The sequence below is a fragment of the Fusarium subglutinans genome (genome assembly GCF_013396075.1).
Source record: "Fusarium subglutinans strain NRRL 66333 chromosome Unknown NRRL66333_c0000208, whole genome shotgun sequence".
Taxonomy (NCBI): Eukaryota; Fungi; Ascomycota; class Sordariomycetes; order Hypocreales; family Nectriaceae; genus Fusarium; species Fusarium subglutinans.
The window spans coordinates 36,357-50,340 of record NW_023502271.1 but is presented as its reverse complement, the minus strand read 5'-3'; the positions used below and the strand labels follow the sequence as shown (position 1 = coordinate 50,340).

Below are 13,984 nucleotides of genomic sequence, written 5' to 3'. Positions count from 1 at the left end.
ATGCCTACGGTCGACGATGGCTTCGAGGCTCTCCTGGAGCCATTCTACAATGGCAAGAAGCTCACGGATCCTATTTCCACAAAGGAAGACAAGTTCCAGCTTCTTCCAGCCTTCTTGAAAGTCAAGGGTAAGGATGTCCATCAGCCCGGCGAGCCTTCTTGCTAACCCACTTATAGGTCTTGTCAAACAGTATGTCTCCGGATAAAGCGAGGAGAGTTTGCAATTGTACTTCGCAGATTCTAACTGGATTTAGGCACATCGACTCCTACAACTTCTTTGTGGAGCAGGAGATCAAGGATATCGTACGCGCCAATCGAACCATTCGAAGCGAAGTAGACAGCAATTTTTGGCTAGAGTAGGTACTGGTATACCAAGTAAATTGGCCATGCTAACATTACTCTCCAGGTTCACAGATATCCGAGTAGACAGTCCTCGACGTCAAGATTGGACAGACAACAAGTCACACAGCGAAGTGACACCCATGGAGTGCCGCCTTCGAGATATGACATACGCCGCGCCAATTTTTGTCGACATACAATATATCCGAGATAAGCAGCGAATTGTGCGAAAGAATGTGCCTCTTGGACGCATGCCAGTCATGCTCAAGAGCTCCAAGTGTCGTCTAGCCGGAGCCAATAATACGCAGATGGAGGAGATGAACGAATGCCCACTTGACCCTGGCGGTTACTTCATTATTGGTGGTACCGAGAAGGTCATTTTGATTCAGGAGCAACTGAGCAAGAACCGTATCATTGTTGAAGCCGACGAGAAGAACAATATTATCTCAGCATCGGTCACCAGTTCTACACACGAACGAAAGTCGAAGACCTATGTTACTCTGAAGAAAGACAGAATTCTCCTCACACACAACGTCCTGGTGGAAGGTATTCCGATCGTAATCATCCTGAAGGCTCTGGGAGGATTGTCAGATATGGAAATTATGCAGCTTGTTGCTGGATCAGATGGAAGATACCAAGATGAATTCCTGGTAAACTTTGACGAGGCAACAAAGGCCGGCGTTTTCACTCAGCACCAAGCGCTGGAGTACATCGGAGCAAAGGTAAAGATGGGTTCCCGCAGAGGCACATTCGGACCTCAAGTGCGCCGTAACCACGTCGAAGAAGGCCTCGATGCGTTGGCCAACCTGGTCATTGCCCATGTGCCCATTGAGGGACTGGATTTCTACCCCAAGGCCATCTATGTGGCTCAGATGACCCGAAGGGTTCTCATTGCCGCGCACAACCCCAAGTTGGTTGACGACAGAGATTTTGTGGGAAACAAACGACTTGAGCTGGCTGGCCAACTTCTCTCGCTTCTTTTTGAAGATTTATTCAAGCAGTTCACATCTGGAGTCAAGATGTCGATCGACAAATTCCTGAAGAAAAACAACCGGGCAGTTCCTCTCGATGCGGTTCATATGATTAGCAACCACGCCAACAACATTGGATATGGAATCAACCGAGCCATTCAAACAGGAAATTGGACTGTCAAACGCTTTAATATGAACCGAGCAGGAGTCACCCACGTTCTCAGTCGACTGAGTTATATCGCCGCTCTTGGTATGATGACCCGAATAAGCAGTCAGTTCGAAAAGACCCGAAAGGTGTCTGGCCCTCGTGCACTTCAACCATCGCAGTGGGGTATGCTTTGTACGTCAGATACACCTGAAGGTGAAGCCTGTGGTCTGGTCAAGAACTTGGCTTTGATGACCCATATCACTACCAACGTTGATGAAGAGCCTGTCAAACGGTGGATCTTTACACTAGATGCTGGTGTTGAACCTATTCGCAATTTCTCGGGCGCTGAGATGCACCGTGAAGGAAGTTACATTATTCATATCAACGGTACTCCGTTCGCATTAACTCGATACCCGAAACGATTTGCGCAAAAGTTTAGAACTATGCGAAGGAGAGGCTGGATTTCTCCCTTTGTTGGCATCAATATCAACACACACTTCAACGCCGTTCATATTGCTACCGATGAAGGCCGTATTTGTCGACCTTATATCATCGTTAAGAATGGTAAGCAGAAGCTCAAGCCTGAGCATCTGCGATTACTTCAGATGGGCAAAGCGACATTCGATGACTTTCTGAACCGCGGAATCGTGGAGTATCTGGATGTCAATGAGGAGAATGATGCCCTTATCACCATTTACGAGGACCAAGTGACACAGAGTACCACTCACTTGGAAATCGAACCCTTTACTGTGCTGGGAGCTGTCGCAGGATTAATTCCCTTCCCCCACCACAACCAATCTCCTCGTAACACTTACCAATGTGCTATGGGTAAACAAGCCATTGGTGCAATCGCATACAACCAGTTCAACCGTATTGATACTCTTCTGTACACACTTGTATACCCCCAACGGCCCATGGTTATTTCAAAGACCATTCAGCTTATTGGTTACGACAAACTTCCTGCAGGACAAAACGCCACCGTGGTCGTTATGTCATACTCAGGATACGATATTGAAGATGCTCTGGTTCTGAACAAAGCATCGATCGACAGAGGATTCGGTCGTTGTCAGGTTTTCAGAAAGTACACTACGGAACTGCAGAAGTACCCCAATGGACGCAGAGAACGTATCGGAGACCCCGAGAATGAGGGCGATGGCAAGATCAAACGCCGGATCGCTAAGCACGAGGCATTGGATGACGATGGTCTTGCAATTGTTGGTTATAAGGTAAACAGCGGCGAGGCCATGGTTAAGAAGGAGACACCACTTGATCAGACAAGCACTGGCATCGGACTGGACCGTGGACCTGCCGAGTTCCGCGACTCATCAGTTTCGTACCGAATCGCAGATCCCGCATATATCGACAAGGTCATGATTTCTCAGACAGAGAAGGATACCACAGTAATCAAGGTCCAGACAAGACAGACTCGACGCCCCGAATTGGGCGACAAGTTCTCGTCTCGTCACGGTCAGAAGGGTGTCGTTGGTATTATTGTTGAGCAAGAGGACTTGCCTTTCTCTGACAATGGACTGAGCCCCGACATTATCATGAACCCTCATGGTTTCCCTTCACGAATGACAGTCGGCAAGCTCCTTGAATGTCTAACGGGCAAGGCTTCTATCGTCCACGGTCGTCCTGACTATGGCTTTGGAGATGCTTTCCGTTCTCATCCGTTGGAGGAGATGAGCCAGGTGCTTGTAGACCATGGCTTCTCATGGGAGGGCAAGGACTACTTCACATCGGGTATTACTGGAGAGCCACTGGAGGCATACGTCTTCAACGGACCTATCTACTACCAGCGACTCAAGCACATGGTGCAAGACAAGATGCACTCTCGATCTCGAGGTCCCCGAGCCATCCTCACGCGTCAGCCTACAGAAGGTCGTTCACGGGATGGTGGTCTACGTCTGGGAGAAATGGAACGTGATTGTTTGATCGCCTACGGTGCTTCCCAGCTCTTGCTGGAGCGACTCATGATCAGCTCGGATGGTACTGAAATTGATATTTGCCAGCAGTGTGGTCTGTTCGGATACAAGGGCTACTGTCATACATGCAAGAGTACGAGGGAGGTTACCAAGATAACGATGCCGTATGCAGCGAAGCTGCTTGTACAGGAGCTCATCAGCATGAATGTTGGAGTGCGACTCCAGATGGACGACGAGTTTCCCCATCCCAGATAATTAGGGTTACATGATGGATATGCATAGAATGGAGTTTTGGAACTTGTATACCTTACATATAGCATAGTCATTTATGAGGCGGTTAGTTAGTCTAGAGGTATTATTTTGGTTGCTTCAAGGATCTATCTATGCGTATATATCTACAGTGGGTTTTAACCTGTCGTGACTTTGATACAACCTTCGCCAGTGGCCGATACACAACTTTATATAGGCTCTTGCTTCTACGCTCGTTATTGTTTCTTGGTCTTTTGGATCTTAATTGATTTTAATCCTCCCATAGTAACTTCGAACTCGACCGCCCCGTCTAAGCCTTGACCTGTTGGAGGCGCATGAGGCGCAAATACAACTTTCATCCATCTTCGCCATCCTCTGAGTGTGGGTGCTGCCAAGTCGGAGTCGTCCTCTGCTGTTACTGGCGCAGCCTGTCTTATACGGCCATAGACAGGACGCTTGAAGAGTGCAATACGACAAGCAATCTGCGTTGACCACACGAGGCCTAAACTTGGGGTCTTGAGTGAATAAGAAGCGTGGGGATCATCACCCCAGCCTGTGAACCAGCGCTGTTGATGATCAAGCATTAGGGCGGGTAGAGGCGGAGGACCATCGAGATCTTGTAAGGCAAAGGGTAATGATGATGAGGGCGTGCCAGGGAGGTTTGTAGATGAAGGAGGAGGCATACTCCTTGAAGCGAGGGGACTCTCATAAGCGACGCCACTACTTCTAGGAGGTGCATGTCGTGGTGTAGAGCTGGATGCGAATCGATCAGCGACCTGGTTGGCTACAACAACAGCGAGATTATGCCGTCGAGCTAGATCGCGGAGAAGAGCACCGAGACGAACGAGTTCAGCACTTCGAGCGGCCATGTTAGAGCCGTGAGAACCCTGACGCTCGAATTCAGCACGATAGTTGGCGGCCACTGAGTCGAGGATGATGAGGCCAATGTTGTGACGGGAGAGAAGAACGGGGACTTGAAAGTCAAGGATGTGATCTTGCGTCTCTAGATCTGGAGTAACAGCGCTGCGAATAGCATCGAGTGAAGGGCGAGTTTCAGGGTCATCGTATTGTTGTAGAATGGGGTTTGAGTTGAGCACCTGGGCAAGACGGCTTGTGGCGAGAGCAGCCTCAGTTGAGATGTAGAGAGCTTCACGGCCCAGACCACGAGGCGGAGGAAGTTGGACAGCAAGACATAGTGATAGAAGAGCTTGTGTCTTTCCAGCACCGCTCTCACCAGTGATTTCCGTTATCACACCAACAGGCACGCCACCTCCTAATGCAGCATCCAGACCGTCATCAAGAGTACTGATGACTTTGGGCTCTTCAGCCGGTTGAAGTAGAGGCTGCTGTGGGCTGAGATCGTCAGAGAGAGACGCTTGTATAGCAGCTATGAGACGCTTGAGATCGAGGATAGGGAGGCGTGTCTGCTTTGCGATGTCTGCGGGATGAAGGGTGAGGAGATCTGTTGTTGTGAGAGCCTGTTGCTCAATTGTTGGTATCAGAGCTGCAAAAGGGCGGAGAGGAAAAGAGGGAAGGATTTGGAGGAGGTCGGTCATGAGGACGGCTGAAGAGACATGGATGATGGTGAGTGAGTGAGAGTGAAGTGAAAGTGAGGGTGTAAGTGAGTGTGAAGACGTGAATGAAGGTGGTTGGCTTGGTGTTGGCAGCAAAAGAGTATATCTCTTTCTTGTGGATTCAAAGTCAAACTTTATGACAGTAACAAGTCATTGCCCTTACAAACAATTTTGCTCTTTGTTTTGCTCTGGTTCAGTTGATTTCTATCATGATAGTTGAGGTTGCACTTCACGCGTTAAGTGAATGAGATAGACGCGGTTACATACATGACGCGCTTAATTTGATTGGCTGGATAAGCCACAGTATCAACGCCACATTATAGTGAAAGGAACCCACTGAAAACATCGCAAATTTACTGGTCTAGGTCTAATTCAGCAGCAATACACTGGGCTCGAGAATCAAAAGTTTGCCAAGCGTCCAGAAACCCCACAAGCGAACAGGATTTTCTCTATATCAAGCAAGGGCAGCCAAATGTTTAGCTTTTTTGATGGCAAAACAGCCCTGCAAATGTCAATGTTACATAGACATTGGCTTGAGGACAGCTCATGAATCACGGCACAGCACCAATCACAAATTCGTAGGCAAAATTCGGGAAACCATATTCTTAGTCTTGATCATGAAATTGGAATTGCTTTTGATTCCATTTTTTGTGCTACCAAATAAGGTCCCCGACTCCCCAGAGTCCAAGCATGCAGTGCCAAAACCAGACCCTCCCAAATCGCATGTACAACCGAACAGCCGCGTTGCGAATAACAAAGCCAGCTCCTCCCAAAGCAGGGGGCGAGCTGTTTATCGGTATCGCCACAGGGACAAGGTGTTGTGGCGCTTCCAGGTCTTTCTGCGGCCAGCCTGGGTCTTGTTGTAGCGGTGGCCCTTGTTGAGACCACGGGACTTCTTGCCGGTGGCGGTGAGGCCACGAGACTCGCGGTGCTTGTGGACGGGGTTGACGATCCAGTTGATGCGGGGGTCGATGCGGATGGCCTTGTGCTGAGGGTCGACGAGGATGACCTCGTAGTACTTGTAGGTAGAGTCCTGGTTGATCCAGTAGGAGTTGAGGACTCGGAGGTTAGCACATCGGCGGCCGACACGCTCCTCAGCGGTAGCCTTGAGGGATCGCTGGTACTTCAGCTGGTTGATACCCTGGTTGGTGGGCTTGCCTGTTGGGTCTGTGTTAGATACTGACGTCTCTCTATTCTCAAGATAGCAAAAACGTACCATAGGTGGCACCCTTAGGAGCAGGGCGCTTGCGGCCACCACGGCGGACACGGACACGGTAGATAACATAGCCCTGCTTGGCCTTGTATCCGAGACGGCGAGCCTTGTCCAGACGCGAGGGGCGAGAGGCGCGGTGGATGACGTTCAATTGACGGAGCTATATTGATGCACTCTCAGCAAATGTTCAACGAGTGTATAGCACAGACGGCGGTTAATAAGCAGCCTGATTCGTCTCGAGTTCTCTCTCATCGGTGTCCAGGGGTACACATCATGTGTGTCGATTTCGTCGTTGAGAATTTTCTTCCCAGTGCGGAGTATCCAAAACTCGCACGAAAATTTCGACCGCTTCTGACAATTCGAGTCGAGAGAACAAGAGAGCGAGAACAGGTTGAATCCGCCGTCCACATGGGGAATTGATGTTTGTGCTTGTGCATATTTTTGGTGGTTTAACGTACTTCCCAGCAGCGAACTCGGAGGAGGAAGGCAACGACATCCGACTGCTTCTTCTTCTGAAGCTCTTCGACGTACTTGAGGGCACCCATCTTGGCTGTTTATCGGAAAGACGATAGAGGTTAGCGAGAGAAGAAGAAAGAAAGACAAAGGCTTGCAAGAGAAGAAGAAGGAAATTATCAAGGAGGGGGATTTTCACATACCGGCTTAGTCGAGGTCCTGGTGGTTAGTAGGAGGTCGAAGATTTTCAGAAAAGAGAAGGAACCACCGATATCCAACTTTCCGTGGGAAAATTGTGGCCTGTGGGTTAAGCGATGAGCTAGCCCTCGCACTTTCCATTCGCAGCCCTCGACATGGTCCGTGCATGATCACGTGCAATATACTTCTGGAATATGGCTATGACAGGGATAGGGTCATCGAAATTGGCACTGTAGGACCTAGGACTTAATGAAAGACAGCGATGTCTTTGTAAAACTGTTTATCTGTAATACTCCTCAATTCGTTTCATATCTTTGGTGCTGCACTCCCAGAGACAACTAAAGTATTCATATCGTCTCTTCCCAGCCATCGCGATTGATTATCAATGCCCTTAAATCATCCTTCAACTTCAGTTGACAGCACTTTCAAAACCCCAGTAAACGCCTTCAGATGACCCTGCGCAATCTTTCCCCATATACCGTCAGACATCTTTGGTAGAGCCTCCTCAATCAGATCCCATGCTACATGCTCAACTCCGGCGGCGCCTTCAGAAGGCTTGGGAGGAGGGTCGTGTGAATCAGGCATAATAAAATGATTGATCATCTTTGAAGCCATCGCAAGACCGTGCTTGCTCACATCCTCCAAGTCTTTGATATCTTGCTGCCAGCGCATCCAGTTAGGTGCTCGGATCTTGTAGTCTTGCTTGACTAGGCCTTCGTAAGTCCTCATATCACTCTGTAAATTGTCGAGTGCTTTGAGAATCATCTTCGGGTAAGTTTGGGTGCTCTGTCTCTGGAGAGTCGACGAAGAACTCATCCAGGGCAAAACGCCTGCAAGATCTGGAGAGATGTCTTTCTTCAATATATCGACGCCAATCTGAGGACTGTTGGTATTAGAAAATTAGATCGAACGAAGTGCCGGAAGCTACATACATCCGTGTTGTGTGAGTTTCCTTATCGATGAACTTCGCAAAGTCGGCACCGTGTTTCTTGATCCGGCTCTTGGCTTCAACAGAGAAAACCTTTCGCCTCTTATTGGAAGAAGCGTTCGTTGCGCGCATGAAATTCTTGCCTCTGCGTTGGTTCGTTCCCCTCGCACCCGATTTCCTGGAAGCCCTGGGAGTCTTCCTGGGGGGTGCATCTTCGGTACCGTTGCTCTCTCATGTACTTTTAGCTTATGTAGGCGAACTAGTGACTGTATCGCAACTCACCCGTAGCGGATGCTCTTCTCTTCCGTGCTCCCAGGGGCATGATTTGGTGGAGTGCTTCTTTTAAGAGGTGGCAAGGTCTGTGGAATGAATGTTAAAAAGTTTTGGCATATTCAGAGTCGTCTTCTCCGGCTATGGAGTAAGGAGTTACCTAGTGGGTAGGTAAGGTAAGGTAGGTACCTGAATAGCTTATGCGTGGAGAGGAAGGTGCAATCATTTTTGCAAGAGTAGGAAGGCGCTTTGGGTGCTTCTCAATATGGCAAGAATCCGGATCTGCCTCATGGAACCACCAGTCAAAGTTGTTCTCCTAATATTATTCAATCAATCTCTAGCTTCACTTCAGTTCACGTAGAGATAACGTATAAGCAAACCCTGAGCTCGAATTTAATCTATCACATAATCTCATTTTCGTGCATTGAGCCAAACAACCCCTTAAACAAACTCATTTGCCTGCATGAATAAGCAAATGAGTAAATCAAGTCTTTGTCATACATGATTCCGGATATATCTCCCGAATGTGCCCCCTTTTTGACTGCGTATTAGTTACAGTGTTAGATGCGAAGTCCTTGGGTCTTTCTGTCTATAATCTCAGCCTGTAAAAGAAAAATCCATGCCGTCGAATGTTATCTTGTCTTCCCTCCCTACTCCCCGTTATCGTGAAATCGGCCGTTGGATCATGGACCCCGAACAAAGCGTTGGCGATATGGAATTCGAAAAGCCGCTATGGAACAATCTCTTAATACTCAAGTATGAAGGAGAGTTGCCGATTAACGCCAAAGAAGATGTAAACGAAACGACGAATCATTATAAAGGAATGGAAAACGAAAAATGAAATCACACAATCACATAACCGCACCGCAAGCCCAGTGAGGGCTGGTTCTGTATATGTCAGTCCGTCGTCAACTCAATCAACAAATGCCAGCCGTTTCTCTCTCATGAAACGAAGTCTGCTGTGCCTGCTTGAATGTAAACGAGTGTACTGAGATAAACTTCTCATGGTCGCCAAACGTATGTGATAACACACATTAATGAGTGTTGAGGGACAAGCCCTGGAAAGATCCAACCCAGTCATTCTGGGGAGCCAGTGGTGAAGTGGCTTGAGAATGAGGTGCCGGGCTGGGACCTGACTGTGGGTTGGGGAACCGCTGGCGCATCGAAGTGTATTCTCCAAGCTGGGGAACTCCAACGGGATAGCCCTCCATAGCGCCCGGCATAACACCCGGCATAGCACCAGAACCAGCACCGTAGCCAACCTCGCTGCGAGGATTGCTATAAGGGTTGGCGAACTGCCCGTAAGGGTAGTTAGAAGGAGGGTATCCAGAAGGCTGCGCGAGGCGGCCCTCATTGCCAAACGGTTGGTTGAAAGTTGGAGGAGGGCGGAATCCGCGGCCATCTCTTGCTCCGCCTGGAAAAGCAGAAGTTTGGTGAGGCTCTTGGACCTGCTGGTTCTGGCGTCTGTCATTATCGCCCGCACCACGGTTTGCGTTCACTGCTCCAGGACCGATGCCACTAGGAGCCTGAATGCCAAGAGTTGGGCTAGCGAATGAGGCTGGGTTGATAGCAGACATCCAGATTCGAGTCTTGTAGATCTTGAACAAGTCGGTGACGAGAGAGTTGAAGTTGATGTACGAGTCGGCAAAGTAATAGAAGGTCAACTTCTTCCAATCCCTAGCAGAGAGGTTAGTAATCCTATCCGGTGGATAAGTGGTAAATACACTCACATCTGAAACTCGGCGTCGAGAATCTCCATATTGAGAGCATGCTCCTTGACCTTTTGCATACAAACACGCTTCGCCTTCGCCTCTTGACCTTCCTTGTCCCGCAGGGCTTGGATCTCATGGTTCTGGGCAAGACGCTTGATGAGCTTGGGTCGAAGTTCGCCAGCGTTGGGTTCCTGCACATGGTGCTGGCTCGGAGGTCCCATGCCCCCAACCGCGCTTCCTTGAAGACCGGTAGAGGAGGCAAGAAGACCTGCGCTTGAACCCTCCTGCGCGACGGCAGCATTTTGTGAGTACATCATCAGCCACTTATACTGCTCTTCAGCATAGTGCTCCTTGAGTTCTTTAGCAGCCTGCCATTCAACGTTATCCTTAGCAACGGTTCCAAGGTCAGTGCCGCGATCAGCCTCGACTATCACCAGATCGCCTGGCTTGACATTGAGACCAGTGCCCTCTTGAATGTAGAACACGTCCGCTCGAGCGCACTTGAACAACACAATGTGAAGAAGCTGGTTGTGGCGAGGCTGAGCAATGCTGTAAACATTACGATGGGGAGATGGTGCGCGGTTCCCATACGCAGTGGGCAATCCGTAAGGAGATCCGTATTGATTGGCATATCCAGTCTGATAGGCATTTCCGATGTTGGCACCTCCGCCAACGCCAAAGTATTGGCTCGCTGTTTGCGTGCGTTAGCAAATGGTCAAACAAAGAACGTGGATTTTGAAGGCAACTTACCATGAGAAGAAGCACTAAAGGCGGCAGGGTCGGGGTACCCGGGGGGGTACTCCTGAGACTGCTGCATATCGAGTGCAGAAGGCTCCAGTGCGGCCGCGTCAGGAATGGAGCTGATAGAACCTTGGCGAGTAGGCATGTTTGCAAAGGAGTGTCGCCGACTTTGAGAAATATCAGAAGGATTAAATCCAAGGGAGCTTGACCAAAGCGCTTTCTTGAGGTTGGCGTTTTCGGGCTTGCGATTGTTCTCAAACGGAGAGCGTAATGACCCAGCTCCGTACTCGCTCATGCGCCTGCTCAGCGCCCGTTTGGCCAGCATATCGCCAGATTCGTTGGCTTCATCAAGCTCATCAATAGCATAATCAGATTCTTCAGGAACTGTGTCTCGTATTGGGTAACCGTTTGCAGGATAGGAGGAGCCGGTGACTGCGCGGGGTCGAATTCGGGCATTGTTATACTGCGTTTGCTGTTGCTGTTGCTGTTGTTGATGCTGCTGTTGTTGTTGTTGGCGCAGCATAGCATTTTCACGAGCCAGCATTTCAATTGTTTTCGCATCCGATTGATGGAATGAACTTTGCATCGATTCGCTTGGGCTTTCATCGTCGTCATCCTCAACTTCCTTGACCTTTCCAAGCATGGAGCCGTCGTTGGCCATTTCGCTTAGCATGCTGGGTCGAGAAGGTCGATGCTGGAGCGCGGGATAGCGAGCGCGGCCCATGATGGCGGAAGAGCTCATCGAAGGCGGAGTGGCTGTTGACTCAGGATCTAGCTGTCCAACAGAGTATGATTGAGACCGGTATGTCTTTGGAGTCGGATGAAGCGGAATAGCGAAAGGGATTTGCGAATTAGGCGCAGGATCGCGCGAGACCGGAGACGTCTGCATGTCTGAGCCAAAGAAAGAGTTACCACCGCCCGGTGGCATGGTCGATGTGGGAGAAGGCAAAACCTCGCTAAGCCTCGATGGAGGATCTTTGCGTTCATTGTTCCAGATGGCCGTACCCCATGAAAAGCCAGGTGCGCCAGATCCCCGGCCCATTACAGATGAAGCTGAGTGAGATCCCCACGCTCCACCAGCCTCCCCAGAGGGCGTGCTGGGATGAGAAGTAGTTGGAGACATCGAGTTACTAGCGATAGATCCCCTACGAGGACGGCCCAGGGTTTGAGAAGTCTCGTTCAACCACGAAGGTCGTCGGACAGGTCTAGGAGGTTGCGACGCAGAATGTGATGCTGCTGTTGCGGACTCGTATCGGTGCTCGCCTTCGTCGTCTGAACTAGCGAGAGCTTCTGAATCTGGTGTAGATGTCCTCGCGTGCAGCTTATCGAGGAGCAGTGACTGGTTGTTACCCGGGGCTGTAGGATGGGATCCCTGGCCTAGTCTGGAAGACGGGCCTGTTCTGAGCGGACCAGAACTCATCATCCAGGAAAGACACTGCTTGGCTTCTGTCAATCTAAGATCTACAAGACTGCTGATTGATAATGTCCTGTTGATGGGGGGTTTTAGTCTTATATCTGTGATACGTGAACCGGCTAGTACAAGCTGTCGTGTTTCGGATAATAAACAGAGTTGGGGGTTAGAATAAAAAGTAGACTGTAAAGATCTTTAAGAATGAATAGAATCGAAACTGTAAATGGCTAGTTAGCTGACTGGTCTCGTGATGAACAATGAATGATATTATTTGAGAACAGAAACTCATTGGCCCCACGACACCTGAACCCTACTGGGGAATGTAAAAAGAGTCAGGGCAAACAACTCTATAAGCGAAGACTCGATAAATGAAGCAGAATGCTTATCAAAGCATTCGGATTTGCTGCAGACGGACTTACCAGAGATGGGATCTCAAGGATATCTAAAGACTATGTCGTCACACGTGCCAAATTCTAAGTCGTAAAAACAGACGAAACGTAAGAAAAAGAACGCTGATGCTGTAATCAGTGTCGAAGAGATGTGGCTCTGAGAAGTGGCAACTCTGATTCTATCGCAAATGTTAAATCGCGATAGCAGAATTCGTTACGGCGTGACCAGCGGTTGATTAGTGTTGAGTGAATACGACAGAATATCTAAACACCAGCGCGTCTAACCCAAGGCGCAAATAGAAGATTCAGGTTGTCGGATAAGAGTAAAGGAGAATGGGGAACCTGTCATGAAAGGACCTTGTTGAGAGGACTGAATTGGGCAGATGCAGAAGTCCAGTGCTGTGGCGACGAAGACTCAATCGTGGCCCATTGTCAGTGAAAGGCTCGAAAGCAGGCGCGAAATCCGACACCTAGAGATTGACGCGGGGTTGCTGCTACACTTGGAGCGGCAACAAGGCGAGAGAGACGAGCGGTGGTGGCAAATAGTCAGTGATCAGAAGACCAGTCTCCGAAAATTCGACTATCAATCTGCAAAGACCACGAGAGCGTCAACGACGATGTGGTGAACAGGCAGGCGAAAAGTGGTTGATCGCGAATAACGTCGTCGGGCACACGGTGTGCAAGTCGAATGAGGAGATGGAGAGAGTTCGCGAAATGCAGTCGGAAGGCGGGGGAGGACAGCGGCGCGCTGCAGAAAGTGATGATATTGACAAAGAAAGGCAAGCAGAGGGAAAGCTTGGCAGGAGGAAGTATGTCGCGTGTCGCGGAGGAGCGTTGCAATGTGCCGTGTTGTGTCGCGAACCGTTTGCTGCTTGTCGTGGCTGATACTCCTGTTGGGTTTTGCGATGCAATGCGCCGAGTGTTCAGGTTGTGTCGAGATGCGGTTACCACAAGAGACCAGGTTCTAAGTGGTGCTGGGGAGAGTCGCGGGCGGTATGAACCTCCAACTAATACTGCCGTTCCTCTGCGGGTGCTAGGGTGGCGCGGGAGCTTTCGATGGGGAAAGCTGGTGGGCGGCGCAGCAGGGGAGGGGGTCCTAGATGTAAGCGCACCGTCGCGAATTGTTTGACTTGAGAGTGGGAGATTGATCTCGAGTCGACAAAATGCTTTATGGTGAAGAGACAGGTGGGAAAAGGGACCAGGACAGACAGGCCCGAGGAGTAGAGTAGAGAGGGCGGAGCGAGCAGAGAGCTGTGGAGAGTCCCGAAGTGGAGAGAGCCTCAGAACGAGAGGGACCTGGACAAGAACGCAGAGATCCGAATGGAACACTGAGAAGTGTGATGTGATCTTCTGATCAGGGGACTCAGGCCAGGCGCGGTAGACTGGACTGGCTTGAGAGAGGGGTAGGCGAGGTAGGAGACTCTGTCCCTAGTTCATTTGCCAGCCAAACCTGGAGAACGATGC

The 13,984-nt window shown here is 49.8% G+C and overlaps 5 protein-coding genes across 5 annotated transcripts; 1 reads left to right on the top strand and 4 right to left on the bottom strand.

The window, feature by feature from the left end:
- Positions 1 to 3,637, top strand: FSUBG_11198 (DNA-directed rna polymerase iii subunit rpc2; the record flags this gene model as incomplete). Its single annotated transcript, XM_036675854.1, has 4 exons — positions 1 to 127; positions 177 to 189; positions 254 to 355; positions 406 to 3,637. 4 exons carry the CDS (start codon positions 1 to 3, stop codon positions 3,635 to 3,637), a joined length of 3,474 nt encoding a protein of 1,157 aa, XP_036533327.1.
- A 230-nt stretch (positions 3,638 to 3,867) lies between these two features.
- Positions 3,868 to 5,187, bottom strand: FSUBG_11197 (DNA repair RAD57; the record flags this gene model as incomplete). Its single annotated transcript, XM_036675853.1, has 1 exon — positions 3,868 to 5,187. The coding sequence occupies one exon, from the start codon at positions 5,185 to 5,187 to the stop codon at positions 3,868 to 3,870; it is 1,320 nt and encodes a 439-aa protein (XP_036533326.1).
- An 808-nt stretch (positions 5,188 to 5,995) lies between these two features.
- Positions 5,996 to 6,963, bottom strand: FSUBG_11196 (60S ribosomal L15 protein; the record flags this gene model as incomplete). The annotated part of the gene is made up of 3 exons (XM_036675852.1): positions 5,996 to 6,363; positions 6,422 to 6,578; positions 6,877 to 6,963. The coding sequence occupies 3 exons, from the start codon at positions 6,961 to 6,963 to the stop codon at positions 5,996 to 5,998; spliced, it is 612 nt and encodes a 203-aa protein (XP_036533325.1).
- Positions 6,964 to 7,465: 502 nt separating this feature from the next.
- Positions 7,466 to 8,129, bottom strand: FSUBG_11195 (60s ribosomal l15; the record flags this gene model as incomplete). Its single annotated transcript, XM_036675851.1, has 2 exons — positions 7,466 to 7,952; positions 8,002 to 8,129. The coding sequence occupies 2 exons, from the start codon at positions 8,127 to 8,129 to the stop codon at positions 7,466 to 7,468; spliced, it is 615 nt and encodes a 204-aa protein (XP_036533324.1).
- A 1,172-nt stretch (positions 8,130 to 9,301) lies between these two features.
- Positions 9,302 to 12,143, bottom strand: FSUBG_11194 (suppressor PSP1; the record flags this gene model as incomplete). The annotated part of the gene is made up of 3 exons (XM_036675850.1): positions 9,302 to 9,944; positions 9,998 to 10,670; positions 10,730 to 12,143. The coding sequence occupies 3 exons, from the start codon at positions 12,141 to 12,143 to the stop codon at positions 9,302 to 9,304; spliced, it is 2,730 nt and encodes a 909-aa protein (XP_036533323.1).
- Positions 12,144 to 13,984: the final 1,841 nt, after the last annotated feature.